We start from the raw sequence: 16,964 nt of genomic DNA on the forward strand, positions 1-16,964 counted from the left end.
GCCCAGTAGGTGAACAAGAGACAGTTCTGTTAATTTAACTGTGGATGTGGGTGGAGGTACCCTCTGAAGAACATCCTGCCCTCATAACCAAACAGACATCTGGGGCTTTCAGCTCAAGAGTCCTAGCTGGTATCTAAAGCTGGTCAAGTATTTTCCATTGATGTTTTTGAAGGTAAATTAGGTTTTTTACTAAACTAAAGATTTTTCCATAAAGTGTCAACTTTCCACAAAATAAATTGATCTTTTTTGGTTAAAATCTGAAAACTACAAAACCAAAACCTTTTTCTGAAATTCAAAAAAATTCAATTTGCAAATGTTGTCATGGTGCCTAATGGGAATTGAAGCTGTAAGATTCATACCCTCAACCTGTGACTAGGTTCCCCAGCTGGATTATACCTTTCATGTTGCACCATACTCATGTGATTCCCCTGATGCACTGCAGTGGCTCAGCAGACAGGAGACTGTTGTTTTTGAGGAGCTATAGTCTGGCCAAAGAGGAGAAATTGAAGACGAGGAACCAGAAAATTTCCATGAGCCATGGAAGTAGCAATTTTGAATTTCTGATTTTGTCCAAATATATTCAATGGGGTTGGGGGAGGGCTCCTGAAAAACTGAAATTTTCTACTGGGGGAAAGCAGTTTTTTTGACCAGCTCTGCTGATTCCACTTGACAAGTTCAAACATGGTCATGGAACAGATTCGGTGACATTGCACAATCTTTCCACTGGAACACACTGTGATGTTAAATACAGTCTGGGCAAATTGACCCAGGTGGAAATCTGCTGACGTCAATGGAGTGTCATGAATTTAATCCTGGATTTCTCTACAAGGTCAAGTGAAAGGGAGATCCCCTTTGGTCTTAGCACCACACACGAGTGTCGCACCGTGGTGGTTTCAGAAGCTCAAGAGTTATATTGAAATTGGGCGGCTTTCACTTGAGCAAGGCTAACTCGAGAGGAGTTTTTCATGTGTTTTTCCCAGCTCTGAAAACCCTGCAGAGAGCCAGCAGGGTCATCCTTATGATGCCTGATATCCTGCATAGCCTGAGAACCTGCACCCTTCGTGCGCGCACACACACACACACACATACAAAGCATTCCGTGTGGGGAAAGGGCTGCACACAGGGATGCAAGGGCAGGAGCTGGGAGGGGTAGGCTCTGGGCAGGAAACCTGGCGGGGGTGGGAAGGAGGCCAAAGGTGCTAGGCGGGGAGCAATTTAAGCTGTGGGTTGGAAGCAGAGCAGGGACCGGCCACACAACCAGCCAGAGAGGGGTGGCAGCTCCCCCTTCCAGCAGCGGAAAGGGAAAACAGCCAGTGAGCAGCAGCTGGGTGCAGCTAGCAGGGGGCCTAGGGCTTGGTTCTAGCTGTCGGAGCTAGTGCTGCCCATGCCTAGTGGCAGCCCTAGGTGGATGCAGCACATAGGTGCCTAGGCATCATGACATTTTAGGTGCCCCAAATGTAGTGGTGCCCTAGGCAGCAGTGTATGCCAGCAGACAGCCCTGAGCTCTGTATCTGATGGCTGATGCCACAATCACATGCTGCAGGGAGCACTCTGCGAACAATAACAATGTACACACGGGGATTAACTGTTCCCGAAGAGAGCTCACATACAACCCTCTTGCTGCATCAGAGCGGAGACAGGGTTAGAGAACCAGGTCAGGCATGAGGTGAAGCGACGCCCTAAGCAGCATTGCGGGTGGTCCTGCAATGAATCAGTGCTCTGGTTCTTGCATTTGTCTCATTCTCTCTCACACACATGCATGCGTGCACAGGGAGCGGACACAAAAAATGTGGACTTTGGGGGCCCAACCTCACTCCTATTGAAGTCATTGACAGTTTTGCTATTTGATTGCAAGGGGCAGCAGATCAGGCTTTTAATTTCATGTGTAACTGTGGCCAGATATTGTGCAAAGGAGTTTTACGCTTGCGAATCCCCAATGTGCCTGTATATGGAATTTTGGATTCAATACATTGTACATTAAATTAACAAAAAAACATGAGGAGATCACATGACCAGTCAGCCACAGAACGGCAGCCACTGCCAATACTATGAACAGGATCCTCCTCTGTTCCAAATGAGTATCATCCGTGTCAGCCAGAAAGGGCTAGAGGTCCACTGCCAGTTAAGCAGAGTGCATGGCAGATAGAACCTGCGCCTGAATGAGCAGGGAGACTGCATTTGCCTCTTTGCCTGGGAGAATCCCTTTCAAAGCAGACAAGAATCATTCCTACACCAAGAGTATGGGGACTGAGGAACCCCCTGGGTAAACAAATTAAATCAGAAGCATGAGGCACTTCTGCTTTTCCCTGGAGCTGTTGCAGCGATTCCCATCCCTTCCACAAAAGCCTGGGTCCTTGTGTTCCACTTACCATACACCCAGCCGATACAGACAACTTCAAAGATGGCCAGGAACAGTAGGCACGTACCACTGGCAGCATAATAGTCAAACAGCTGGAAGATGTACATTCCACCCTGCAACAGGCAGAGAAAGGGGAGACATGGAGGGCAAAAGGGAAACATGCAAGAGAAAAATGACAAGTGGAATTTGCACAATTACAAAAACAAGGCTGAGGGACAAGGGAAACGCACCTAGAGCAAAGGGGCAAAGGAGCTGGTATCTCTAGCTAGGCATGTCCACACGAGGGCTATGTCTAGACTGCATCTCTCTGTTGACAGAGGGATGCAGATTAGGCACATTGAAATCGCTAATGAAGCAGGGATTTAAATATCCTGTGCTTGATTAGCATAAACATGGCCGCTGCTTTTTTTGACATGGAGCTTTGTTGACAAAAAGTGACAGTTTAGACACAGATCTGTCAAAAATAAACCCTTTTTTGATAGATCCTGTATTCCTCAAAAAATTAGGTTTACAGGATCTGTCGAAAAAGGGTTTATTTTCGATAGATCCGAGTCTAGACTGCTGCTTTTTGTCAAAGCTCCATGTCAAAAAAAAGCGGTGGCCATGTTTATGCTAATGAAGCACGGGATATTTAAATCCCTGCTTCATTAGCAATTCCAATGTGCCTAATCTGCATCCCTCTGTCGACAGAGGGATGCAGTCTAGACACGCCCTAGGATATTAACTATGATAGGTACTGCCATGCCCTAAAATAATCATCAGTCATGGGGCAAGGATAATGTTTCACAACCATTTCAGAGCACAACTTCAGTCTCTACAGAAAATGGGGATTTTTTTTTTAAATGCTGCTATAGACCATTCTTCATGGTGAGTTCTAGCACTGTTTCTGAATGGAATCCTTGGCTAAATTGAGTTTGGGGGGTAAAGGCCTTCGGCTCTCTGTTGTACAATGGACCGAGCCCCTGTTCTACTCTCAGGAGAGTTATTTGTAGATTTTGACTCTTGAGCGTGTTCTCACAGCTTGTCTTAACAAGAAAATAGAACCCCCAATAAAATAAAAGTGGTGCAGAGACATTCTAAAATTATTCAACCCCTTGAATGGCCACTGAGACAGAAGTAAAGCTTTCCTATTAATCCCACTAATTAAGTGTAGTGTTTAGATTAACCCCCAGTGATGGGCAACGTCTGAAAGCCTCAGGGAAGTTGGATAGGTCCTGAAGTCCTGATTCAATTTTCAGTCAGTCCTTATCCAAGCAAAGCTCCTCTTGCCTTCTGGGGGAGATTTCCCAAGTAAAATCTCAGCAAGGCCCTTGGACTTTTCATATGACCGCAGAAATGCCATTCAAGAGAGGTTAAGGGGTGTATTAGATAACAAGATCCTGCTGTCTCCAGAATAAGAGGAGCAGCTATCAGCAACTTCTTTCCTCTAACTTAATCTAGGACCTGCTTTCAACAGCCTTCCAACCCTCAGTCCTGTTTTCCACAGAGAACGTGCCTTTCCTTTGAAGACCTCCACTATGGCAAAGACTAGCAGCTTTCACATCTTGTGTGTAGCTCATCTACTTTTGACCTGAGAGCCATCAGAATAGGAGTTTGGATAAAGAGTACCTTTCAGATGGACTTTCCCTGGTGCTAGGTTATCTCTGAGATATACCCCAGAGGACTCAGCTACACAGTATTACAGTATCTCAATTGGCACTATATAAGAAAGAAGAAATATTGGCTATGATATGCACCAGCTGATAAACTAAGCTAAACAGAGAGTTCTATATCTCATAGAACTAGAAGGGACCTTGAGAGGTCATTGAGTCCAGTCCCCTGCCCTCATAGCAGGACTATGTACCCTCTCTGACAGATTTGCCCCAGATGCCTAAATGGCCCCCCTCAAGGATTGAACTGACAATCCTGGGTTTAGCAGACCAATGCTGAAACCACTGAGCTATCCTTTCCCCCTACAGTTTGAAATGCAAACTTGAGGCAGGTAACACTCTATGAACATGTCCATATCCTCTCCTCTAGCATGTACTTCTCTACTTACCTCAGTGACTAGCATCAGGCCAAGCAGGTAGCAAATGACTGAAATGGCCAGAATCAGCAGCTCACGGCGTCCTTTCCTCTGCAGAACTTCTGGGTACATGTCGACAATAGCCGTCACCAGGCTCTCAACACAGACGAACTGCAGAAGAATTCGTGTCAAGAAACCAAGGACCCAATGTCTCTCCTTTCCTCCCCATCCTCTTTCCTAATTCTATTCAGTCTCTCTCTTCTTTTTCATACATCTGAAGCATGAACTGCTTAGAAACAGGGAGACATCACTATGTCTGAAAGGACTGAGAACCAAAGGCAGGTCTACACTATGGAGACAAGCTGATCTAAGCTACACAATTTAAGTCACTTTGGTAGTGAAACTCAAGTTGGTGTAGCTTACAGCTACTTACTGAAAGGTCCACATTGTTTTGGGTCATGTGATGGATGGGAGGGGTAGTACTCTTTTCTAACCATCCCAGCACTCAGTAACTAAACGGCTAAACCGAGGGTATCCAGGAAGTGTTGGCAGGGAGCCAGAAGAACCAATGGGAAGAAAGCGTTGAGATTTTAATTGAAAGGGAATCTGCCTGATGCAGTTCTCCTGTGTGAGTTCAAACCAGGAGCCGGGGAGGAAAAGATGACTTGAAGGTATTTTTTAAGTCTCTTGCGGATCCCCACCTTCTGCACTTGAAGCGCCAGAGTGGGGAATAGCCCTGACAGGTCACCAGGAGAAACTCTCCCATTGACTACTCTTCTTGTTCAGTATCAGAGTCAATGGGAGAGCGATCAGCAGTGGATTTAGCAAGTCTTCCCTTGACCCACTAAATCGAGCTTCAGTGTCAATCCACCCAATAGTAGAGACAAACCCTAAGTGAAGTGGAGTTACCATAGGTGTAACAGGAATTGACCAGCCCAGAGGAGTGACTGGAGCCACATCTGGAACTAAGTGAAATTATCACAATCCCTGAAGCTGAAGTAATGCGGATGTTGAGATACAAGGAACATGGAGACAACTGGGGAATTGCACCTCAGCTCAAGGGGCTAACCAGACACAAATTATTTATCACGAGGAACCACTGTGCTAGAAAAGTTACTTCCGGGAAACAGTGAGGTACTGCAGGTCACAAGTCACACATCTGGAATCAAGAACACTCATAGTACAATCACAGTTTCCTTCACACTAGTTACAGATGAGGATCATCAGAATGCAAAGGGGGTCCTAGTGAACTGAGAAGTGGTTGACACAAAATGTGTAGTACAGTGCCCCCCTGTTCATTAGGTATGACTGCTGGCCCCTAAGGGCAGACTTGGAGGGAAGGAATAAGATGTGTAGCTGCTAATTGCCACTGGATTGCCAGAGACTGATGCTGGAAGGGGCAGGTGCTGCAGGTCACCGTTATGGAGCAACTCAGCACCAGCTGACTGCTGGGATATACTGGCCAGCTCTAAGTATTTACATAGTAATATAGATGTATGACAAGTGTTTCAGGTAACAGAGACATACAACCATTTCCCACCCATGAGTTATGACCTACACCCAACTCTCAAACCTGTGACAAACACCCTGGAGTTACAGGGAAAGACGAAGGATGTTTACTGTACCTGGCTGTCCAGTCCCAGGAAGATCAGCATAAGGAAGAACAGGCAGGACCAGAGCTGAGACACGGGCATCATCGTTACAGCCTTTGGATATGCAATGAATGCTAGGCCGGGACCTGTTAATCAGATGGCTGAGTAAGGATGCGGTTTCCCGAACAACGTGACCCAGCAACACACAAACCAGTTTCATATGTTAAAAAAAACTCAGCCTGCCAAAACCTCACTTCTCCAGAGCATACTCTGCGATGGGCAGGGTGGGGCGAGTGACACGGGATGAGTGGCTGGTTTTGGAAAGAAGAATCAGGGATTGAAAAACAGCAGGCAATGCAACTCAGGCATGGACAGTGGAACTAAGTTCATCAAGGAAAGCAGAGACTGAAGCCATGTTTCTGCCCAGCAGAGGCCAGAGCCTCTGAGTCTGCCAAATAGGTCAAGGTTGTTCTGAGCAACTGGACCGGGGACACTTGCAATTACAGAGGATGTAGACTCGGTTCAAGGTAGCAGCACTGATAACCTCATGGGCTGGCCTCAATCAAAAAGTGTGAGCTCCTAAAGCAGGGGTGGGAAACCTGAGGTCCAGGGCCCAGATGTGGGTCCTGGCTTGTCTGGCTCCAGCCCTTGTATTGGGAAGCCCATGCTGGTGCTCCACCCTCCCTCCCCCCGCATTGCCCTGCAGGGCTGGAACACACAAAATCTACTAGCCTGGGTCCTCCAAAGCGCTGGTGTATGAGGGGAATGTGGGAAAAGTCATTCTCCTTCTCAGTCGAGGGCCACATCAGTGAGGGATTGGGGTGTTGTTGCATTTCACACCTGCATGCAGCCTCCAACTGATTTTTCTGCTGGTCAGTGGCCCCTGATCTAAAAATGGTTCCCCACCCCTGTCTTAAAGCATGAAGGGATTTGATAAGTTTTGCTTTTGGTCCTGCCATGGTGAGAAAGCACTTACCTGACTCGGCCACTTCTGAAATGGGTATGCCCTGTTCTTGTGCCATGAAGCCTAGCACAGAGAAGATTGCGAAGCCAGCTACAAAGCTGGTGGCACTATTCAGGAAACACAGCATGAAGCAGTCCCTGTTGGGGCATAACCAAAGAGAGACACAGAGATAGCATTGTTTACCTCAGCACGTTTACCGGGCTGTGCACAGCTTTCTTGGTGGGATGTGAAGCCTTGCTCTGAGTTACCGTAACACTAGCCTGAAACTTCCCAAGAGGCCTACATCCTGAAACAAAACTCATCAGCCTACAGCCTGAACCCAAGGCACTACTGGAACTATATGATTATACCTGGCAGAAAAAAAGACCAAGGGCTGCAGCCATACACTCTAAGCAAGATGCCTAAGTGACATCAACAGGGGTCTGGCTCAACAGAAATCATCACATGTGGGTAGAACAATGGACCCAATATTGAGAGGAAAAAGAATCCTTAAACAACAAGGGACCTGACCCAAAACCGTCTGAAACCAACAGAAAGACTCCTATTGACTTGAGTGGGCTGGGGATCAGGCCTGACAGAAAAAGGAAGTAGAAGCAATAGGCCCAGGATGTAAAAGAACCAATCATGCCAAGCAAAGCTGATCCTCTTGCCGATAGAACTAAAAACATACAGAGGATGCACTAAAGGGACCATAATTTGGAGTCTTTCTAAGGCATTTGATGTTGTGGGCCGAATTCTCTTCTTTAAACCACTGTGAACCTGAAGTAATTCCTCTGAAATCAGACCTAGGTAACTGAACTAAATTTGGCCACATGCACCATTCAATCTTATTTCCATATCATGTCACATTTGAGAATACTCAACTCAAAAATGGCACCTCCAGAAGCACTGTGCCCCTCTCTCTCACTCACCCAGATGCAAGAGTGCCACCTATGGAGCCACCAAAGTCATTTCTTGTAGCACTTGGGTTTTCCGGGGAAGTCTCCTATCCAGTTGCTGAGCTCTGCTTAGCTTGTGAGAGCTGACAAGAGCAGAAGATGAAATGGCATGGGCCCCACACTACATGCTGCCCACATGGTCCTCAACTGGATGGGAGAGGAAGAGAGGTCCAGGCTGCCCCTACCTGTAGCAGTTGTTATTGTACTTGTTGTAGCTACCCAAGGCTGTCAGGCACCCCTGGCAGATGGCATAAGAGAAGAAGATCTGAGTGCCTGCATCCATCCATACCTGGAACAGAAAAGAACAATGATTTCCAGCCCTCACTGCCAAGGAAATAAGTGGTTAAGTCTTGTCAAGGTACACACACTTTGTGGCAGCACCCGGTCAGACATGGAGAAAATTAACACCAGGCAGGGAAGGGAAGAATCCATACAGGGGGTGACAGGTCTCTGAGAAGCCAGGTTGATGGTCCTAGCTTGGGAGACTGAAGTGAAGATTCTACTGCAAAAAGGGAGGATTTTCCTTCCGGACTCTAACAGCGTCTCTCAAATAGTCTCAGGAAGAATGGGTTTGAGTAGGGGAAGGGAGAGTGCTTTTTAAGCTGTGGGGTGTCCGTGGCACAATCTCTCCTTCCCCAGCTACACTGATGCAGGACATGTTCCACAGGGGCTGTCATCATCCATATCTCCAAGGCAGTAATTCAGGGGCTAGATCAATCGCAAACACCATTCATTTTTTCTAAGCTAATGTGCCTGCAGAACGTACAGAGAGGACGCCTGGGGATGTGGCATGGTATAAAGACTGAATTGGCACAAACAGGGATCATCTCGCTGCTTGGGAGTGACACATAAAAGGAAACAAGTGCCTATAAAACTTGTATAGGACACCGCATTACCTGGTATTCCCTTACTCCTCAGAGTGGAGGAAGATAAGGATGCTGGGAGCAGCCAGGAAACATTGTGGTCCTAGTTTTTCATGACCCCTCATGGCTTTCATTAATTCGGGTTCCCCTTTTACCCTGGCATGCATCCAAAGCAGCAGAGTCTGTTGTTAATTTTTACCCTCAGCTTTTGGCTCTTCTTCCACATCTCTGTGTTGATAGCACTTTCTCTCACACAATGGCTGCGTCTAGACTGGCAAGTTTTTCCGCAAAAGCAGACTGGCAAGTTTTTCCTGTGTTTCTGCTTTTGCGGAAAAACTTGCCAGCTGTCAACACTGGCCGCTTGAATTTCCACAAGAACACTGACGATCTCATGTAAGATTGTCAGTGTTCTTGCGGAAATACTATACTGCTTCCCTTTGGGCAAAAGCCCTCTTGCGCAAATGCTTTTGCGCAAGAGGGCCAGTGTAGACAACGCGGTATTGTTTTGCTAAAAAAGCCCTGATCGCGAAAATGGCGATCGGGGCTTTCTTGCGCAAAACCGTGTCTAGACTGGCACAGACGCTTTTCCGCAAAAAGTGCTTTTCCGTTAAAAGCATTTGCGGAAAATCATGCCAGTCTAGACATAGCCAATGTGATGCTAGTACATGGGGCCACAAAAGATGGGCTGCAGTGCCCAGCACCTACCACACAGCCAGGGAAGGACCTTAGTAGAAAGTTAAAAGCCAGGAAGGAAAACCCTGTCCAGCAATGTTCCCTGTAAGCTTGGGTGGCCACCCAGGAGAGATTCAAATACCTCCCAGCTGATTAGCAGAGCACCCATAGCTGGTGGTCTGTGTTTCTACTGGTGGTGCACATACACACGTCTTGGTGCATATAACAAAATGTATTCCACACACGCATGGAAAAATTAGAGGGAACATTGCTGTCCAATATCCTTAGTCTCCCCTAAACAGTGCCCAGCAGGCTTCTAAGTCGTTGCAAATTGTCAGACCTTCCAGCCAGCCACTGCTGTTTAAATTAACTGAGATCTCTCATGGATCCAGATCTATGAATTCATAGAGGAAGCTGTAACATAGCCATCCCAATAGAATCGAGGTCCCACCTTCTCCACAACATGCTTGTCCAAAATTCTGCAGCAAGGTGTCTGGCTCCTTCAGAGCTCCCATGAGACAGACCAGAAATTCCACATCAACTTCATTTAAATTAGAAAATGGAGGCTTTTAATTCAGTGATTTTGAATAAAACACTTAGCCTGTGTGGCTTATTTTGATATTAAAATTAAATTTATTTTAAGCTGCCTCCATGTTTTCAGCATGTTACAGACAGGGAGCAACAGGTCTGCAGAAATTCTGATGGTGTTCAGAATGCCCAGAACCCAAACTCTCTCCCCCATCCCCAGCCTAAGGCTCTGGGAAGGAGTTTGGGTGTAGATGGGTGGCAGGGTGAGGACCCATAGGTGGCACATGGATCTGGACTTTGCAGGATCCGGGCCCCAGAGCAGGAATATTCCTGGTGCCCGGGCACCATGGGCTCATATAATTTGCTGCCCTTGGCCACAGATTGTTGACAACACATAACTGCCTCTGAGAGCCATCAGAAGCTGGAGGTGTTAGTTGCTGGACAGGGAGCAGTCGGGCCTTTTGCCATCTGGGAGGATTCAGTAGGTAGTTTGAGACTGTGGGAAAAGCACATTAGTTGGATTCTTCTGCTAAAATAATCAGCAGTGAATTAATTAACCTTTAAATACTTACCTTTAGGTGTCATTATTAACACCCCCACAGGGATGCATGGGGGCAGTCCTCCCATCTCTGAATTAGTGTTTCAGGCTATCTAAAAACTCAGGGAACTAACACTGAATGCAAGTTATACACTTTCAAGATTTTTTCCCCCCTAATGATAAGGGCTAGAGACAATGGGTTTTTTTAAATGAAGCTGAGACTCTGGAGCATAATTCTGCAAGAAGGTGCACATCTCACAACAAGTGACAGAGAATAAAAGGGCTTCTGTTTATTAAAACTGATCATTTATGACTCCTATAGTTACCTATACTCCTTCTACAGTTTCTCTTAATACTAGGATGCTGGCCTCCTGGGGGATACTCCAGCCTCTTCCAAGAGAAGCTGAAGCCAGGCCAGAAAAAATGAAGAGAGTATTTTCCCCCCTTAGTTAATCTTCATTTAACTTGAGACTCAACAAAACCATTTGTCATACACTGAATATTTAATAGATGCTTCTGCATTTGCCAAGCGCCTAAATAGAAATGGCTTACCATATCCATATCTTTCCAGCACCCTGAGAAAAAGGCTATGTTTGTGCTGAGGGGAAGGGGGAGATTCCCCCCTCAGTCCTTTTAAAGAGGCCGCAATGATTTGTCAATCTCTTAGGGCATGTCTACACAGCAGGGCAAAAGGCGAATTAAAGCTACGCAACTTGTCAAACAGCTTAATTTGGCTTTTGGCGCTGTTTACACAGCAGGAAGTCTGAGGAAGAACACTCTCTTTGACTTCCCTTATTCCTCGTGAAATGAGGGTTACAGGAGTTGGAGTAAGAAGCCCCTTATTTCGAAATAATTTCGAAATAACGGGCTTGCTGTATAGACACGCTCTGTTATTTCGGAATCATGTCAGTTATTCTGAAATAACGATGCTGTGTAGACATACCCTTAGGGGTGGAAAATCCAACCTGATGTAGCACTCAATTAAGGCCTGATCCTGCAAAGTGCTGAACTCCTCCTTTTCCCACCATCATGTTGTTGGAGTATGAGGCTGTATTCACCCACCTGTGGATCTGAAAGCCGGGAAATGTCTGGCTTCAGGTAGAATATGATCCCTTCAATAGCACCAGGCAAGGTGGCTCCTCGAATCAGCAAGACTAAAAGCATCAAGTAGGGAAATGTGGCCGTGAAGTAAACAACCTGGAAGCAGAGAAAAGGATAAAAATGATGTTGTGTCATCTTATGCTACACCCAAAGAAAATCCCTCTAACTCTATTATTAACACCACCTGCGTTTTTAAATCCCCTAATCTTCTGCTTTCACTTTCTAATTAAAGGTCCTGAAAACATTTTTATTCCTGGGCAAATTTTTCAAAAGTGAATTGGAAGGGGGTGGGGCAGCAATTTGAGACACCTTACAGGAGCCTGATTTTCAATAAGCGATTGCTCAGCACACTGAAAAATGAGGGGCTCTTTAAGGTATCTCCACTTGAATCTGAGGGCTCCCAAAATCTTGATGCATTTTTGAAAGCCTTGACCACAGTAACCCGCCTGCCCTTTCTGCTGTGTGGGAAATTAAATGGATTGGCTTAAGGAACTGTTGGAACAGAATGAATCATTAATGAAATACTTTAGCTCCTTTTTCTCCTTGTGGAATTGAATATCAGTGAGCAAGCTGCAATTTCCCTAAACGTATTCGTTATTCAGAGTCACTCAAATAATTTCCTTTAGAATTTTTGTTCACACTCTGGATTGATGGCAAATAGTCAAACAAAGTAATTTATGTTATTTGACCAGTGGCACCAGAACATTTTTTAAAGTGGTTGTGCTGAGCCCACTTACACCTGTCCATCTCCACCCCCAGCATAGGCCAGGAGCAAAGCCCCGGTAGGGCTGGAAGCAGAATCCTTAGTGCATGGGGCAGAAGCTGGGAATCCAGCACGCAGGGTTGGTAGCAGAGGCTTCTGGCATGCAGGGCTCAAAACAAGATCCCCACATGTGGAGCTGGCAGCAGAGCTCCCCTGCCCCCCTCCCCACACACATACACACACGCCCCTCTAGTTCTTGTGCCTATGCATTTGACTATAATTGGACAAATAAGGAACAGAGCACTGCTTGTGTTCCCTGACTGGATGAGCGTAGAAGTACTGCTGGCACTGAAATTTGTTTTTGAAATTCACTTTCTGTGAACATTTATGCTAGTAAACTAGATTTATTCAAAGCACGAGGGTAAGAAACACAAAAGGAATGCAAATGTGGCCAAAGTGAATTGGTTTTTAAAAACCTCAGACTTTTCATATAATTTTTTTCCCTCAGCAATAATAGGCATTAAGATACTGGTACTGCTGTGCCTTTAAGTACTGACTATTAACCATGAACTCACCGACACCGTGTTCTACAGGCTTCTTTCCTCTGATCCCACTGTGGAGCACTAAAAGAAACTACATCATCAGCTCAAGAAACTCCCTGCTAGAGTTTGGGACCAAATCTATACAAACATACCCCCAGAGCCCTAACCAGCTGCATGCTATCTGATACCCAAGATCTACGAACCTGGAAATCCCATCATCTCAGGCATTGGCACACTTACAGCAGTATTATCTGACTATGTTGACTCTCTCCTCAGATCCTATGCTACCAGCACTTCGAGCTATGTTTGAAACACAACTGACTTCCCAAGGCGACTACAGAGCATCAGTAATCTTCCTGAAAACACCATCCTGGCTACCATGGACGTAGAAGCTCTTTATACCAGCATTCCACATGAGACTGGACTACAAGCTGTCAGGAACACTATCCACGAAGCTGCCATAGCACGCCTGGAGGCAGAGCTATGTGACTTTATCTTCACCCATAACTATTTCCAGTTTGGGGACAATTTATATCTTCAAGCCAGCGGCACTGCTATGGGCACCTAAACGGCCCTACAAAATGCCAACATCTTCATGGCGGACCTTCAACATCATTTCCTCAGCTCTCGTCCCCTAGCACCCTTACTCTACATATGCTCCATTGATGACATTGCCAGCATATGGACCCACAGAAGGGAGACACTTGAAGAATTCCACAGGGATTTCAACAATTTCTACCCCACTATCTACCTTGGCCTGGACCAGTGCACACAAGAGATCCACTTCCTTGACATTACAGTACAAATAAATGATGGTCACAAACATCAACCTATACTGGAAACTACTGACCTCTATTCTTACCTACACACCTCTAGCTTCCATTCAGGACACATCACATGATGCATTGTCTATAACCAACCCCTAAGATACAACTGGATTTGCTCTAATCCCACATACAGAGACAAATGCCTACAAGTTTTTTATTAGACATTCTTAAAAGTAAATACCCCACTTGGGGAAGTGAGGAAACAGATTGACAAAGCCAGACAAGTATCCAGAAATCAACTACTTCAAGGCAGGCACAAAAAGGAAAACAGCAGAACACCACCTACATCCCCAAGCTTAAACCCCTCCAGTGCATTATTGCCAAGATACAGCCTATCCTGGAAAATGACTCCTCATTCTCACAGGCTTTGGGAGACAGCCAATCCTCACCTACAGACAACTCCCCCAACCTGAAGCAAATCCTTTCCAGCAGCAACCACACATCATATTTCAGATACACTTATGCAGGAACCTACCCCTGCTACAAAGCCCATTGCCAACTCTGTCCACATATCTATACAAGCAACATCATCTCATAAGCCACACCATCTGGGACTCATACAACTGCACATCCTCTAATGTAATATACACCATCAAGTGCCAGCAATGCCCCTCTGCTGTGTGTATTGGCCAAACCGGACAGTCACTATGACAAAGGATAAATGGACACAAATCAGATATCAGAAATGGTAACACATTAACCTGTAGGGGAACATTTTAATCTGCCTGGTCACTCAATCATGGATTTAAATGTAGCTATTTTTCTATCAAGGAATTTCACTAACCAATTACAGAGAGAGTCTGCAGAACTGGAATTCATCTACAGATAAGACACTGTTACTCTGGGCTTGAACAAAGACATTAAATGGTTGGCGCATTACAAAGCCAATTTCTGCCACCTTTAACATCTGCAGTTCCACATCAAAAGCTATGCACATCCAGCCCACTTAATTGGCCTCATTAGTATAGATCCTACAATTGACAGGCACTTCTTCTGCTGTTATATCTCTCTTTTAGTTTCTGTTGTTTCCAGTCCAACTGATCTGATGAACTGAGTTTTACTCACGAAACTCATGATTCTATATATTTTAGTCTTTAAGGTACCACAGGATTACTCGTTTTCCAGTCAAGAGTTGACTTCCTGTTGCCTACAGAGCTCCGCAAATAATCTCACACCAGTGCAAATATTCAACTGAGAATGTTTTAAGAGATGCTGTGAATTCTCTACTGCTTTTTTGTAATATGCCAAAGCACAATTTTTATGAGTGTAAGAAACAGAGCAGAATAGTTAAATTATTTGACAGTATCCCATAAGATTAGTAAATTTTGAGGCAGAAGGGACTATTACAATCATCTAGTCCAGGGATGGGCAAGAGGCAGCTAGCGGGCCGGATTCAGCCTGCCAAGCCGCCGGATCCAGCCTGCAACTGCTTCACTAGCACCCTTACTGCAGAGCAGGAGCGCCTGCTTTAAACAGCAGGCTGCTAATTGCTCGGCAAGCTAGGCAGTGCTGGAGGAGAAAGCTTTGCATACTGTCCCTGCCTCCAGCAAAATCCCCAAGCTCCCATTGGCCAGTTTCAAGCCAAAAGGAGCTGAGAAATTTTGATGAAGACAGGGTCAGTGAATGAAGCCTCCTCACTCCTCCTCCTCCCACCATCCCTCCTTCCTTCCCTGTGCAGGAGCAGAGCCACATGGAGCAGCCTACAGGAATGGAGTCTGCAGAGCTGCTGGCTGGGAGCCACTTAGGTAAGCTCCTCCCAGCCAGGCCCTGACTCTGGCACCCCACCCCCTCTCTCCCCTTAACTACCTGCCCCAGGCCACCATCCAAACTCTCTGTATCCCCTCTCTCCACCTCCTCCAGGTGACAACTCCCTCCCAAGACCCTGCACTCCCTTCCTATATCCCTCCCCTAGGCCAGAATCCTTTCCTGCACATATACCCTTCTCTGACCCTGCACCCCAAACCCCTGTCTCAGATTATAACCTCTTCCTTCACCCAAACTCCCTCTCAGACCCCACACTGCCTCCTGCACCCCAGTCCTCCATCCCATGCTCCCTTCTATACCTCACCTGCCATCCCAGACCCCCATGTACCCTCCACAGAAGTGTGGCCCTTGACCACTTACAAAATCTTGGAGTGCCCCCCCCCATTAAAAATTATTGCCCACCCCTGATCTAGTCTGACCTCCGGCATAAAACAGGCCATAGAACTTCACGTAGCAATTTCTGCATTAAGTCTATAACTTCTGAATCTACCACATGCCTAGATAAATTACTCTAGTGGTTAATTACTCTGTTAAACATTTGTACCTTATTTCTAGTATGAATTAGCTTCAGCTGCCAATCAATGGAGCCCTATACTGTCAGAAATATTCTGCCCATGTAAATATTTCTGACTGATTGCATCACCGTTTAACATTCTCTTTATTAAAATAAGTAGATTGAGACTTCTTTAGTCTCCCACTGTGAGAAGATATGGTAGGGAATTTTTTGGTCAAACTATTTTTGCCCATCAAAAAATGCAGATTGTCAAAACCAAAATGTTTCATGGAAAAGAATCGGTTTCAACAAATTTCAACTCAACGTGCTCTTTCTATAAAAAGTTTCAAAGTTGCCAACATGACAAATTCTGGCTTAGCAGTTCAAAATGACTTTAGAGCAGGGTTTCTCAAACTGGTCTATGGATCCACTCAGAGAAAGCTGCTACTAGGCTGCTCCAATTTGTTTACTTACCAACTTTGCAGCCACAGAGCCTCGCGACTCCCATTGGCTGCAAACGGCAAACTGCAGCCAATGGGAGCCAGGAGACTCTGTGGCTATGGAGCCGGTAAGTAAATAAACCAGAGTAGCCTGTTAGCAGCTCTCTCAGGTTATGTCTACACTACATCCCTCTGTCGCCAGAGGGATGTAAATTAGACATATTGAAATTGCTAATGAAGCGGGGATTTAAATATCCCACGCTTCATTAGCATAAAAATGGCTGCCGCTTTTTGCCGACGCAACAATTTGCCGGCAAAAAGCGGCAGTCTAAATGGGGATTGGTCGACAAGGAAAGCCTTTTCCATCTGATCTTGTAAACCTCGTTGCATGAGGCATAAGGTCCTGCCATGGTGAGAAAGCACTTACCTGACTCGGCGACAGAGGGATGTAGTCTAGACATACCCTCAGAGTGCAGCTATGGACCACTTTGAGAAACCCTGCGTTAGAACAAGAAAACTAAACTAATTTAAGTAAAAAAAGGTTGAAAACTTGTAATTGAAACATTTAAATTTAAACTAAACAGTTCAATTGACCCAAACTTAATTTTTTGGGAGGGGGGTGGGATTTTCAGTTT

General features: G+C 45.7%; 1 protein-coding gene across 5 annotated transcripts in view; it reads right to left on the reverse strand.

Moving 5' to 3' along the window:
• The window catches only part of SLC6A12 (solute carrier family 6 member 12), a 54,515-nt gene that overhangs the window by 13,359 nt on the left and 24,192 nt on the right, over positions 1-16,964 (reverse strand). For all 5 annotated transcript variants that reach the window (XM_075940841.1, XM_075940838.1, XM_075940853.1 and 2 more), the window contains exons 7-12: positions 11,522-11,656; positions 8,044-8,147; positions 6,933-7,057; positions 5,990-6,102; positions 4,398-4,535; positions 2,370-2,472 (exon numbers count right to left, since the gene is read on the reverse strand). In XM_075940841.1, the coding sequence (XP_075796956.1) occupies positions 2,370-2,472; positions 4,398-4,535; positions 5,990-6,102; positions 6,933-7,057; positions 8,044-8,147; positions 11,522-11,656 (718 nt within the window). The remainder of the gene's footprint in view (positions 1-2,369; positions 2,473-4,397; positions 4,536-5,989; positions 6,103-6,932; positions 7,058-8,043; positions 8,148-11,521; positions 11,657-16,964) is intronic.

This window comes from Pelodiscus sinensis, chromosome 1 (assembly GCF_049634645.1).
Source record: "Pelodiscus sinensis isolate JC-2024 chromosome 1, ASM4963464v1, whole genome shotgun sequence".
NCBI lineage: Eukaryota > Metazoa > Chordata > Testudines > Trionychidae > Pelodiscus > Pelodiscus sinensis.